We start from the raw sequence: 15,344 nt of genomic DNA, 5'->3' as shown, positions 1-15,344 counted from the left end.
GGAACAGTGACACTGAAGCCCAATCCTAAACCAGTGGGAATTGCAGAAAAAAAATATTTTCATGCTAGGTTTCTTCGTCGGTGAAACAAAGTCTTCTGAACAGATTTTGAAAGCTAAAGAAATCTATGGCAAAATGACAAAAGCAAGAAAAGCATGGTCACTACTCGAAGCCACAAAGTACAATTATAGGGGTTTTTATAATTTCTTAAGTTTTGTCAAGAATTACCAACAGGCAAAACCAACAGGCCTTACAAACAGAAAGGGATAAATGATGACAAACAAATATTTCTACTTCAAAATAACACTATGAAGGGAAGTAGTAAAATAAATGGAGTAAGATAAAAAGACTTTTTCATAAATTGAAGAGCTGAAGTAAATCCCATAAATTTTCCTTTTGAAATCTTGTATATTAATTCAAAACATCTTGGGAGAAAAGATTTAAAAGAAGCAACCAGAAAAAATATTTAATTGGTTTTCTAAAAAAAACCAAAACAAACAAAAAAAAAAAAAAAAAAAAAAAAAAAACCAACACCAACAACTACCAAAAAACCCACATAAAGTTACACCCACAAATGTGGATCATATTTACCTCTAAGAACTGTGCATTCACTTTAAAATCAGGAGGTGGAAGTCCTTGCTTAATAGCACCTTGTTTTTTTTCTTCTATACATCTGAAAAGGTGCTTAACAGCACGTGCTATAATACCTTGTTCCTCTTCTGTTATGTTGACATCAAATCCAGTGCCCATGGTGTATGTTTTGCCAGCGCCTGTCTAATTTGAAAAAGGAGTAGTCACTAGAACATGTTAACAGTACCAAATCATCACAGAAATACAGTTTGTGAACACTAGCGTTCACATCAACCTGCCATCTTTACAGTATTAACACATACAACAGGTCACTTTAAAAAATGGATGAACAGCAGAATTTGGACAAACTCTACTGCTTATTCAGAGATCACATACAAGAAGGCAGAGAGCAGTTCAATCTTTCATAATCCTTCCCCTAGCAACTTTCCCTACCCAGCTCACATCAGCCTTGAGCTATCTCTTCTAGGTCAAAAGATGAGTTAATGTCTCAACCAAGGCTGTTAATTGAAACATGTGTTTTGAAGGTAAAAGCAGCATTTGCAATTCTTTACTGAAGAAGATCAAATGACTCCCTTAATTAAGATGTCTGAATATCCCACGTATTATCTTCCCATTGTTCTCACTTTATACTAAAGAATACAAGCTCTATCTTTACTAGGAAAATCATCTAATTAAATGTGAAGTCCAATAGAAGTCAAGGAGTGTAGTGTTTTCACTTAATTAGTGGGTCAAGTCTAAGACAAAGATAGGATCACACAGCTGAACATAATCTGCTAAACTGGATCTGCAAACTGCTTTGTTTGACTAGGAATAGACTTCACCTGGCTAACTTGAGATGCAACACCTAACAGAGGTGAAATTCAGCATCCAAGACCACATTTTATGCAATCAACTTGTAAGGGAATATTCAGAAAACAGTAACACACTCTCTACATTGTGCTGAGCTTCTAATGTGCCCAGTGCACTAAGGGGGCGTGTTCTTGATGAAAAATTCTCTGACTTTGGAATCTGATCTCTACATTTTGCCTGCAAGCAAACAATGTGGCCTGAAGTTCTCCAGGATCTATTTTTTTAAAGCTCCTATTCCCAAAAGTCTCTAAAAATGCAGTGGGTTGAAAAGTTGCTCAGGAAAGAATCTCAGTACAACCTGTCCCTATAGTTCAAGTGATGAGGTCAACAATTTGTATTGCTGCATTGAGGTGAATTCAGGAATTATATGAACTGATATTATTTTCAGGACTACTATTAAATCTGTGGCCTATATATATATATTCTGTATTTCAACTGCCAGTCTAAACAGAATTTATATAAACTCACTTTCCTAGAGGGTAACTCATTGAAAATAAACCCAAGATGATAAAACCAGATTAACGCATTCAGAAACTTAAGAGAAAAATCATTTTCAAAAAACTGTTTATTCCAAAATAAATACTGTAAAATAAAATTGTGAAGCTTACCTGGCCATAAGCAAAGACAGTGGCATTATAGCCTTCAAAGCAACCTTCAATCAACTTTTCTATGCACTGTACATAGATTTCTTCTTGCTGTGAGTCAATGTTAAAGACATAATCAAAAGTGAAGGCCTTATCCTTTCCCAAGAACACTTGAGGTTCACCAGGTGTGACAGATGTACAAATATGGCATCCTTCAATCTTCTCTTTGGCTAACTGTGGTCTAATTCTGTTTTGGAAGAGATAAAAAGAACTATTAGAAATTCTCATCATCAAAAAGAGGAGTGCACAATATAAAAAAGGGATCTGAGAATTCCTTAATTTTAACTAAGAAGTCAGAATTTTTCTTCAGCAAGCCAGAAGGTTTTTGGCTGTCTGAGCCACAGTACTGACCGTATCAGAACCCCAGCCATAAAACTGCTCATGCAAAGGACACCATCTTTTCTGAAGGTTCACCTACTTCAAGCTGATGACCCACCTAGAACTCTGAATGTTTCTGTATGTATATTATGCATTACTGAAGAGTCACTTTTCTATGTTGTTTCAGACTTGGAAATCAAGCTTTCCAGTTTTATCAAACTTCTGCATGCTTTCATTGTAAAAACAGTCATTTTACTTTTTTTTTTTTTAACAAGTTAAACATGTAAACAATATACAGAGTAGTTTAAATAGCAAATTGAGAGCAAGGACCCACCAACACCTAGCTCAGTTGGTTAGAGCCTGGTGCTAGTGCTGGCAAGATTGTGGATTCAGTTCCTCTATGGACCATTCACTCCAGAGTTGGACTTGAAGATCTTTATGGGTCCCTCCCAATTCAGAAAATTCTGTGATATCATCCTAAGTGAAATCATCTCCTTGTTGTGAGAGGAATGACAGCAAGGAAAAGGCTACATTTTTTTTTCTTTCCTTTTGTCAGAAAAGGAACTTGTACAGCCAGAACACTTCTGTGAAACGTTTGGTTTCACTGAAGAAGTATACCTTCAGACAACAGAAAAAGAACAACAGTTAACAAGTTCTAAAGAGTGTCTCATTCCTCATTATTTCCCCTCTAAGGCAAATTTCAGCTTTTATTTCATTTTGTTCATTTTGTTCAGTTTCTTATTTTACAAAATAACTTGTAGAATATAGCTTGAACTTCTTATTTTTTGCCATTTTATTAATTCCTCTGCATTCTTAACACTCTTGCAGCCTCATCAAAATTGAATTCATGTACTGGCCTCACAAGTAATAATGACTGCAGAAGCTTGTGACTCAATGGGTTTAGTGATTAACTATCAAGAAGAAAAACTCTGGCCCACTTAACACATTGTTCTAGCTATAAGTAACTAATAATATGCTTACAAAGCTACCTTTGTAAAAAAAATATTTCCAAGTTCCCAAAGCACCACCAAAAAAACAACCCAAACCAAAAACCCAAACCAAACCCAGCCACACAAAACACACACCAAAACGTGTGCAGCTTAAGAGATGTGACAAAGAAGGCTAGTAAGAATGATAAAAAAGCAGCAGTACAGCTACATACAAACAGAATCATGTAATATTTTATATAGATCCTCTAATTATATAAAGCTTCACAGTGGCTACTTTCAGTTACACTGTGTCTAAGATCTGCATGCACAGAGTATATTTAAAGGCACATATTCATCTCATGTTCCATGTTTTAAGGGCCACATGCACATTAATGCTCTGTTTTGAGAACTGTGCTGCCTTGAAGCAAATTCCCCAACATTTTCAGATATCACATGTTGGTTTGGATCACAGAGCAGTTTCGGTGTGCACAATTTACACCCCCTTCAGAGGAAACTAAGCCAAAATGCTTGACTCCAAACACACAAAACTTGTTCCAAAATCTAATGGGAGCATAAGGGCCCAAAGCTACCTGCTAATCTGCTGTGACTGTGCCAACACCTGCTGATACAGAGCAAGCTTATCTCCAACAACTGAGTGGGCTGCTGCAGACTAATTATGTACACATTAGATGAAGTTAGAAATATCCCGCTTAAAAAAAAAAATCTCACAGAGCATGATGTATCTACTTTTTATTGCAGATTCTGAATTTTTCATCCAGAGATGTGCACTGCTGTCTAGAGTATTTTTCAGATTTTTCCTTCTGAGGGTTTCATTATATCCCACATGTGACACTAGAGATTAACCTTAATTTATCTGTAAGGTTTTCTGCACATTAATTCCAATATGGAAACTTCATTAATGATCAGGAGGTACCACCCTTGTCAGCTTGCCCTCTAGTGTAAAGTGAAAATTAAGTAAACCTTTGAAAAATATCATTAAAGAAAAGATTATATGATGTGCAAAATAGGCATAAATATTCTACAACTAGTATTTGCATTTAAGGATACAAAGTGTGTAATATAGGTCAAATTTTCTCTCTAACAACATCATAAGAAGATTTTTTTTTCCTTTAAATGAAATAAGAATTCTAAAAGTAATACAGGATTTACATAACTCCTTCAATAACAACCAACTTGATCCACTTGTACATGTGTCAACTGAACACAGAATCTGATAAATATGTACAGAAACTTGTAATACATTTACTTCCTTCTAAATTAAGGAAATTTTGGTAATAAAATAGCTTTTATTTCTAGGTAGAGAAAGTCTTCGAAGAAAAAATTAATCACACGCCTTTTCTAAAAGCATTCTACACAACTGGAAGGTCAAGCAAATAACACTGCAGCTTGCTGTCTAAAACAATATTTAGGAAATGCCTACTCAGTGGGTTATTCTGCTGCCTTCTTTTACTGCCATGAAGTCAGTCAGAGGGCAAGCTCCTTTTTCAGACTAAGCACTCTTATTCTTTCACTAATCCAGTGCACACAGTACAGAGGCCATCAACTGCCCCTACAGGAATGAACTCTGAGGGCTTGTAAAGGTCCAGAGGCATGTCTCATTGCCTTCCACAGCAAAAAAGCCTGGGAAGATCTCTTCTAGAAAACTAGACGGAAAACACATTTTCAATATCAAGCAAGCTTTAGTGCATCCCAAAAACAAAACTTCTCCCCAGTTCCAAAAAGGCTTTTAGCAACATTTTGCAGAATGAAGCTGACAAGTTTTTTTTAAGTTTTTCTTAATGTTTTTATTCTGTGCTTGAAAAAAATTTTCTACACTGATGAACTGATGTAATTATGACAGCTGCCGAATAAATTTCTGCTTTCTACTACTAAGTAAAGACTGACTGACCATGAAAAGGAATAGCATGCCTAAAATATCAATGATTTGCATGATAATTGTTACAGTGATGACAGGAGTGTAAAGCAAGCAGTTTCGATGTCGCCCAGCAGAGACTTCCCATGAGAATCCTCCCGGCCAGGTCCTGCCTTGCAGCCAGGCAGCACCTCCCAGAGCTGTGCTGCACAACAGCAAGATGTACAGATCAGTCCAGCAAAACCAGCCCACAGCTGAGCTGAGGGGTATTGGTGTCACTGCTAGCAGCTTCTTACCAGCTCAGCCACTTCCCCTGGGTTGTAACACAACATTCAGAGATCCAGCAGTGAGGATGGTGTCCTTCTTCCCTAACTCACCACTAAATCCAAAAGCAGTGCTAGGAGAAAAAACACATTTCACCAGCACTTAGGCAACACAAAGGAAAAACAAAGCAAGACTCACCACAGCAGGGAAGCTTCACGCCAAAGACAGACTCCCTTCTCATTCTGTCACTAGTCTTACACAATGTCCTACTCTGCTATGGAGTTGAGAGGTAGCAGAGACAGGTCACGACTGCATCAGGTTTGAATGACATCTTCCCCCAAAAGAGATGTGCAGACAAGAAACCTTCATCACCCAACCTGAGGTCTCCTTAAGGGATACTTCATGCTCTGAAATCTATACAGCTCTCTTGCTACATTTGCCATGAAGCTAATGTGATGTCCTCAATAAGTAAGCAAGAGATTCCTCCCCTTCACCCTGATTTCCAGCCACTTACAAACAATGTGAGTGCATCACCCAAACCTCAAGACTCTCAGTCTTACTATTTGCTCTGAATGTGTGGTCCAGCAAACAGAAGTCCTCATGCAAGTCAAATTCATCTCCAGCACTGCCTATAGGAACATCTCCTCCTTCTCCATCCCACACTTGAATTGGGAAAGTGATTTTTTTCCTTTCTGCTTACAGTCAAACATTTTCCACTCTCACGTCTTAATGTGGTCACTTCTGTCAGCAAAGCAGGCAGCGCCCACACTTTAAAAATGTGAAAGAGTTCATTCTGGTCATCTCTCCTTGCCCAGCCTGTGGTCTGGCAGTCTGCCACTGAGATTTTTCTCCAGGACCAATTTGACTTCACCCATTTTGCCTTCTACGTGGCCCCACCCCACCTGTTTTTCAGGCTACTCTCTTAATTGCAGACAATCAGGTGTTTTCTACCTATTTCCAATCACATCTCCTTAGATGTGGCAACTTCCCAAACAACATTTTGCTTTCCATCCTTCCCTCTGCTTCTCTCCAAAGCATGAACACACCCAATTCTTGTTTACTTGTACTTTACAGCACCTCCAGGCCACACACATGAAACTTAATCCCCTAAATCTCTCCTGCCTTAGCACACTGGGACAAGCTGTCAAATTAGGGAGTACTAAACCAGCCAGCAGTTGCACAGTAATGCACTGTATTGTACTGGGACTAATCCCTCAGTAGAACAGGGGCACAATGTCTCTGCTAAAAGTATTGTCAGCTAGAACAGACTCAGATAATACAGTTCAGGGACTACAGTCATCATCAGACCTATACCCTGTGTTATGCAAGACATCAGACTTTACAGAATTGACTTCTGTTTAAACTAGATAATATCATAATATCTCTTTGAAAAGCATCCTAAATTTACTTCTAGGGATGAAAAATTGTCCAAGTGATCTAAAAATATATTATGTACATAAATTATACATACACACACATCCCTTTTTACTACTAAACAGTTTTACCTCTGTGCCTGTTTATTTAAAAACCTCTGCATTATTCAACTTTACCCAAGCCATCTCTAACCGTCTATGATCACGTCACCCCTTAATCTCATTTCATATACTAAATAAGACCAGTGATTTTTTAAAATTTGCATCTCCATGAGAAGAACTGTAAACTCTAACAAAGGGTAATAATCAACATGTTCACCATATGCCTTCTCAGCACCTCTACAGAACAGCATTAAGCACACAAGAATTTCTACGATTGATCTAAGAAGGGCAAAGAATCAAATTAAGGGCAAAGAATCAAATTATTCTTGTTTTACAGAAAGCAAAGCAGAAAAAAAATAAACATGGGTTGATCTTTCAGACTGCAATGACAATCCAGAAGCTGTATGTTGGAAAGAAAAGATTACTCTGAAGCCCCATGTCATTAAAAAAGGCTCTGTGGGGAAAGGGCTGTTTTCAACTTGCTCAGAAAAGCATAAATTCAAACCACGTGCTATGCTGAGCAGGAAACAACCTGCAAACCCAAAGCTATCCAATACTTCTCTTACTACACTAAGCCTATTAAATTTTATACAATTGAGTTTCACATGTGGGTATATGAAATATTAAATCCAGAAACACCTAATAAAATACTTAGTGAAGCATAGCAGGCAATACCACCTGGGAAACAAAAACTGCCCAAAACCAGAAGAAAACAGCTTACAACTCTTACTTCAGCATCAGAATTCCCTCACCTTACTACTCCCTTAAATTTACACTCATCAAATCACTCCCGTTAAACTCCCTTTAGAACAAGCAGGGAGTAAAGAAAGCTAAACAGGTTTCATCTCAGACACCCGATACTTAGGCTTGCAAAACTTTTCAGTATTTTTGCTTGCACACACTGGAATCTTGCTCTGCAATTATCAACACTTTCAAATGATAACACAACTATAATGTCTGAATGCATTCCTCTGAACTACACCTCTCAACGAGTTTTAAGGCTACAAAAAGATCTGGCATATGAGAAACTCCAGGTTTATCTCCTGTTAACACAGCAAAAAGGGTGCAGGAACAAATCTTCAGGCTCATACCAGCGACTGTCACCTACAGAGAGTTTCCAAATAGCGGCATCACGAATGGTATAACTCCACATTAATGGTATCAATTACCAGTATTACATGTCCTGCTATCAAGACAGAAAATGGACCTGCAATTACAGACATACAGATTACAGCGACCACATGAGACATGGCTCAGCAGCTGAGCCACCCAGCACATGGGCAAGTCTATCCCCCTGCCAGGGGTCACCTCCCACCCCAGGAACCTGCTCCACACTGTGCCAGGGGCCCGAGCACACTGCAGTCACCCAGCCAGGGCAAGGAGCACCACCTGGCTGCGACCGGACCCCCATCGCTCTTGCATAACATTGGGCACTGCTCCCAGTGGTGTTCCTCTAAAGCTGCCACGGTCCAGACTGAGCCCTGCGCTGCCAGCAGCTGTGTGTGCCCAGAGCCCAGCTGCTACTCGGCCTAAACTTACACCTCCTGGCAAGCACAAGAGAGGCAGATGTTTTGCACATGTACTAACACTTGCCTACTTGGTGTACCTGAAAACTTCTTGGTGTTTAAAGGCATTTCAGTACAATGACAATTGTACAATTGACAATGATGTCGCCCTGATTTCTTAGGTTTTTTTTTTTGTTTTTTTTTTTTTTTTTTTTTTTTTAACTAAGAAATCAGGGCGACACAATACCAGAAATAAAACCTCCTGAAACAGTCTAGGATATTAAAAAAAAAAAAAAAAAAAAAAAGCAGTAAGGTCTGTGACAAAATCTTAAGCAGGATCTACATGGACCAGATTTTACTCCAAAGTCCTATTAAGATAATGATAAAAAGGCATTAGCATCCACTAAATTACCAAATGTACTCTCAGGTATAACCTTTTCAACAGCTAACTTAATGTAATGCAAACAAAAAAAAATTCTATTCAAAAATATACGCAGAAAATATTTTGTTCCAGCGCTACAGACTCTCACTTCCAGTTTGCATTGAATGAGAAAGCAATACATGGAAAACTAGAACAAAATTAAATTGAGGAAATATACCACTGCCATAATTAGATTTGTCCAGTTCTCCCACGCGCTCAAACTCTACCTCTTTAATTTTTTTTTTAACACAAATTTTATTTCATGAAACAACTACCCTTTTCAGTAGCTTGGGTCTGGTCAGCTCCCATACCCATTAGCTGCTCATGCTGGAGATGACATTGGCAGTGCCAGGCTGAGGCAGTTCCACAGGCTGCTGCTCTGCCTTGGTTCCTGAAGAGCCGTACAACAGCTGTATCTCCAGGCAGCCGCCACAGCCAGGACACAGTTTAGCAGTGTGATTTCAGATTAATTCTTGTGTAATTCTCCAACAGCCGAGCAGGCTGTGCAACACAGATGGCATCCCCAGACTGGTAGGCACAGCCCCGCACTTTTTCTAGGAAAAGAAAATGCAGAGGGGAAACACCCAGGCCTGCTCTCACGTAATTCCTACTGCTCTGCATGCTTCCTTCCTCACACCAGCCCAACGGGAGGGCTAGCAGATCCTCCAGAAGATCTAGAAGACCTTCAACATCTTTCTTGATAACTTGAATGAATGCATTCACACAAACCTTTGCGCAGTTTTATTGTGAACTAATTTACTCTCTAGTGAGCAAAGAAATCCACAACTTTTGAGAAAAATTTGCCTTTTGAGAGAGAGAGAAGGGAGAAGTGTATTGCAGGGTTTGTACTGGCCTGGGTTATTTCTAGTTCAAGACAAGGTCATCTCTGATGGAAAAGCTGCACTACCATAAGCTTCCACATGCCTGCCAAGCACAGGACTGGCACACCTCCAGATCCAAGTGCAGTTTGAGTAAAGCTAAACAGAAGTGCCTTTTCCAAAGGCAAACAGGTTTTTTTTAATTGTTCTATTGTGCTACTTGCCTTGGTTTTCTTAACATCTATTGTTATACATGTCACCCCTCTCAGAAAGGTAGAAGAGAGATAGTAACACAGTATCTTAGATAAAATGAGAGCTAAGCAAATGCAGTAAAGTATTACTTATGAACTAAGACTTGAAGTATTTATGGTTTATGAGCAAGAAATGTAAGAAGTAGTTAGACCTTTCTAAAAGTAAAATTCTAAATTAATTTCATACCATATAGGAATGCAGACACACCCTGTATCGTGCAATGAAGTGGCAGAAGAGAGACCTCGGTCACAGCAATCAGGGGTCAAACATGCTTCAATGCTGCAAGGGTCAAAGGCACTCTGACTGCTGAAAGGGACTACAATCACCTGATCTCCACATAGCTGATTAGCCCCAAGCAACTGCCTTTCCCCATCAGGGAGCATGAACAAGTCATTCTCAAGAATAAGAAGCAAAAATAAGTATTTCTGCTGCACAAGGAAACACAGCACTCAGCTGCACTACAACGTGATTGGCATTAGCTCAAGCTCTGGACACCATGCTGTATGGAACATGTGGACATACACTGAAATAAACAGGTCACTCACTAGCTACCTCTCCTTTAAGGATTAACTCTGAAAATATAATCCCTGAGAATCTTTATCAACTTTAAATAAGGGAAAAAAGGAACTCCAGAAGGTGCTAGGTCATTTCAGTTTTTATTTGAGAGGTAGCTTTCAGTCTTATAAAGCCCTATGTACACTTTCAGCTTTTTGTCTGCTTACTCTGCCTTTGTGGACATCACCGCACAGCTGGCAGAACAGCAGAGACATCCCAAATACCTGGTTCAGACATGAACAACAGGTTTCTTCCCCAGGTGGTCTGGGAACCTACCTAACATTTCCAAAAGGCCAATCAGCAATCACAGAAATGTCTTCTGAACCAACACAAGAAATACACAATCAAGGGAAACTGCAGCCAAAACATTTGCTCAGGGAAGTAGAACCATCTGTGGCGATGGATTTGGATGGCTGCTCCTGATCACTAAACCTGTAGTTTACCAGAGGGTTCAATCAGTCTGCAATTTGATGGCTGTGCTCCACATGTATTTATATACCAAGTGCAATATCCACAAAGCAAATTAAGGACAGTACTGCCTTTAAACTGCATATTAAATCTGTCCCTCTTACAATGATTGCACTTGACTCTTGTATGTTAAAGGTTTCTATTGAAAAATATATTTCAGCTTTAATGACTATAAAGCTCATGCACAGAAGAATGAAACATCATCTTAATTTCACTGGTGGTGTTTCACATCAATCACTAGCACTTATAATAAATAATAATGAAGACAAGATTACTATTATGAAAAATTTATGGCAATAGTACCTGATGATTACAACATTTAAAGAACACAGATGTCATAAACTCAAGAGAAAAGGGAAAATAAAGGTCTTTTGGTGTGTCCCTAGATCAGTGTCTACAACTATGGCCCTCATGGATACAGGAGGCCAATTAAGCCAGCAAGTATATCCTTCTGAGGGTAAGGACTCATGAGGAAAGCAACTCTACATACAAAAGAAAGGGAATAACACCCTATATTTCTTTTGCAAATCATGGAGGTTTTTTCCCTCCAAAATATAGCTTTAGCACGAAACTCAGCAGCCTTCATTATTCCTGCTCTGGGGCTCGCAGCTGTAAGGAGTGGCTGAGTCACTGCCAGGTAATGCTTACCAGAGCCTGGTACTAATTATGTAACAAGGGCAGCATCAGGAAAAGGAATACACTTCCTGTAGCAACTTTCTGCAGCATGACTGAATGCTTAACAGAGCTTACATGTGCTAAACAAATACCATTATAAGTAAATTCAGATGAAAAAGAAAAAAAAAAAGTTTAAGAAAGCCTTTTTGAAGAGTGCATAGCCCAGCAGCCTAGTATCCCTAAGCCAGGATAACAAGTACTGCCAGTATCTTAGAGACACTTTGCTTCCAGAAATGTTAGCGTCAGAATTCAGCAGACAAAGTAACGACCTGTCAAAAGTAATGTGGTGAACATAGGCTATCCAACTATCCAAACTGCTGTAGTCACTGCTGCCTTACCAAGCTACAGAATAACATTTATTTAGGTCCAACGGGGAAAATGGGAAAGAATTAGAAACAAAACAAACAAAAGCCTAAACAAAGCCAAAAAATCCAACAACAAACATCCACAACATCATCAAAAAACACTAACCCACAAAAACCACTAAACCATGGTCTTGAGTACATCCAAACCTAAATTCAGTCCCATTTACAGCTCAGGGATTTTGAGATAATTTGGATACCTCTTGTATGCCAGCAACCAATCAGCCCAACATATACAAATACACTAAGCCTGTAAAAAGTACATCGGTCAACAAAAATGTGGTTGGTGTCAACTCTTTTTAGAAAGCACATTTGTAACTAATGTTTAACTGCCAGAGTCAAACTTTACTAAAAGCACAATTTTGTGAGACAGATGGTTTCAAAAACATTGCCAGCAGCATCATTACATCAGCAAATGACCCAAAAATGCCCACATAAAGGCACAGAAATGACAGTGGATTTCTGGTTCAAAAGTTGAAAATTCCATCTTGCAGAGCAGTAACATTATTTTTGCACACCCTCACAAAAAGATTTATCTGCAAAGCCAAATGAATAACTTAAAAATATAACTATTTAATGCAATTCAGTGAAATATTTTAAGAATAAGAACATGCATTTGGGAACTTCCTCACATTATAACTTATCCTTGATTTCTTAAAAGCATTGATAAGTACCACAAATATATTCAGAAATAACCAAGGAAAAAAAAGTGTTTATTCACAGTAGAAAAATAATTTTTTGAATAGAGCAAAGAACTGATATAATGCAAGACTATCCAGATGACCAAAAGATTGTCAGTCATGCTAACACTAGGCTTCATTCAATTTCTTCCTCTTCTGTTAAATGTATGTCTGCTCTAGAAGTCCAGTACTTCTTCCAAGCAGCCTAGTTTTTAACAATAGATACTCTATTATTTTTAAAGAAAGTTAAAAGGGTTTGCTATGTCTGCAGCAAAGAACTCTTAATTGCCTCTCTTACCCTAATTTCCCCTTCCTTTTTAAACACCCATACATACTCACTTAAGCTCCCAGCTCTTATAGCTATAGCACACAAATCACTACATGTTCATGGCAAGATTACTGTAGCTCTGAAAACTGTTTTCACTTCTGTTTTTACTCCATACAGAAACATTGTCTTCCCAGTTGTATATTCTCAATTTTAGAGCAGTTGGTTGCTTTACACCTCTGAACCACAAGTCCAACAATTACATTTCACCAACTCGAAACAAACACAAAGTTACGAACATACCTATAGGTAAAGCTACAAGCCACTTCATAAGTAATTACAGTTAAATAATAAAACAAAAGAACAGGAAAGTCAGGTCAGTTTAAAAAAAAATTACAAGTTGTCATCAATCATTACTGAAATGACTGCTTAGCTAATGCTGCTAAAATAATCATAAAATAACCAGAGACTTCACAATGGGACAAGACAGCTAAAAACAGTGTTTCAATAAACTGCACTGAATAGTGCCTTCACTCTGTTAACTTTCAGAGCAACATTCCTGGAACAAAAACCACTGTATGACTTTTCTGCCACGCCTTCCAAAAAAAAAAAAAATCAACACAAAAAACCACACTGTATCCATAACACCCGATACACCAAGTTCCAAAGCAAAATGCAGAAAATTTCTTCATATTTACTGTTGACTGTTTCTAATGAACAGAAGTTGCTCTGTTCCAAAACAGAAGGTAGACTGTTCAAGCAGTGACTGAAAGCTCTGAGCTGGTAAATCCTAACTCTGGAGAAAGGAAAAATAACTCACTTGCTTTATTTAGTACTGTCTATTTTCAAACTTCCAAAACAGAAAGAAACAATGTTATCCACCTTCTTCCAGTCAAGCTGTTTCAGCTACGTGTTTTATGTCTGAATGTCAATCCTCAAATTTAATTATTTTCTTCATGTCCATTCCTTCTATTCATGAGGCTGCAAAATCATTCAAATCAGCAGCAACAGCATCAAACAGAGATAATTTTTCCATCCTCTTCCTATGCAATGACATTGTATTAAGCTGCATTCTAAATCTGACTACCTTGCTGCTCTTTCTTGGCTTGAAAATTTTAGTTAAAATCAGGACAATACAGGAAACTACGCTAAAAATTCAGTAGGTGGCATTTTCCCCACACTGAGCCATGCTTCAAATGGATTGCTCAGTACGATGCTGGATGCTCTGAGAGCATTTCAGGCAAATATAAACTGTCAATCCCCAAACTCTCCCTCACCTTTCCCCCATTCCTCAATCCCCAACAGAGCTGGGAAGGCTGCAAGTCTCTTGGTACTTATTCTAAGCAACACTCTCCCATGAAGTTTCAACCAGGTGCAAAACTTGGGTTATCTACAGGCCATAATCTTTTATTCAGCTAAATGCAGGCTGGCCTTCAGATGTGTTAGACAGGGGACAGGGAAGAAAAATTTTAGCGAGAGAGTATTTAACATTTATATGGAATACCAGTAGAAAGCTGAAATAATTGGAGCTTAAGTAACACAAGAAGTCAAAAGAATGGGATTTATCACAGTTGACCGGTGAAATAAGTTTGGAGCTGGTACTGCTTTATCAGGGCCTCATTCAACATCATCTGTGCAAGAAATCCTCTGGAATCTGGAACCTCACAGGAAAGCCAGTTTCACACAAAAACTCACATCCCAAAGCTAGAAGAAAGAGAGGTCTCCTCCGCAACAACATTTGTGCTTAGGGCTGAGCTGCTGCCATTTCACATGCTCAGCCTTTCACTGAGTTCAGAAGGGCTTATGTGACACTATATAAATAGTGACTACAATATCCAATACATTACTTGAGATTTCAACCTAAGAGAAAGGGAAAGAGAATGCTTTGCTACCTCATCGGGAAAAGCATGGGCTGGCTTCATATTCTTCACTTTTGATAATATATAAAATAGAAAAGCCTGTGTAATTTTGTAACTGTTTAGCTTCCACACTAGGGCAGGTAGGAGCTCCTTGTTGCCTAGGTTAAACAAATTCAGTGTGGAAATCGTTGTGGAAATAGTCATTCTCCTGGTTTAATTGCTACTGGCATGCAGACCTTGCTGCATTAGCAAGCTTACAGTTTGGAATTACCACTAGTATTAATACTGGTACATTTCACAAAAATAATAGCTCCAGGACAGAGCACATCCATGAAACAAGCACACCCTGGTCATGCACCACAATGTAAACTGCACAAGACTCATGGCATACACTCTGAATATAGTTTATAAAGAACCAATTACTTCCTTGCTACTTATATCTGCCTTACACAACCATTATCTATGCTGGCCTAACAGCAAGGCTAAGCACTTTCTGCTTCATGTCCTAGCTGTAGGCTTAATTTTTCATTAAAGCTCAGGTTC

At 38.6% G+C, this 15,344-nt stretch overlaps 1 protein-coding gene across 9 annotated transcripts in view; it reads right to left on the bottom strand.

Moving 5' to 3' along the window:
- KIF21A (kinesin family member 21A) overlaps positions 1-15,344 on the bottom strand; it is an 87,193-nt gene that overhangs the window by 55,860 nt on the left and 15,989 nt on the right. For all 9 annotated transcript variants that reach the window (XM_068189721.1, XM_068189724.1, XM_068189722.1 and 6 more), the window contains exons 2-3: positions 2,047-2,269; positions 590-772 (exon numbers count right to left, since the gene is read on the bottom strand). In XM_068189721.1, coding sequence (XP_068045822.1) covers positions 590-772; positions 2,047-2,269 — 406 coding nt within the window. The remainder of the gene's footprint in view (positions 1-589; positions 773-2,046; positions 2,270-15,344) is intronic.

The sequence above is a fragment of the Anomalospiza imberbis genome, chromosome 5 (genome assembly GCF_031753505.1).
Source record: "Anomalospiza imberbis isolate Cuckoo-Finch-1a 21T00152 chromosome 5, ASM3175350v1, whole genome shotgun sequence".
Classification (NCBI taxonomy): domain Eukaryota; kingdom Metazoa; phylum Chordata; class Aves; order Passeriformes; family Viduidae; genus Anomalospiza; species Anomalospiza imberbis.
The sequence above is the reverse complement of the archived record's forward strand: the minus strand, read 5'-3'. Positions and strand labels throughout refer to the sequence as shown.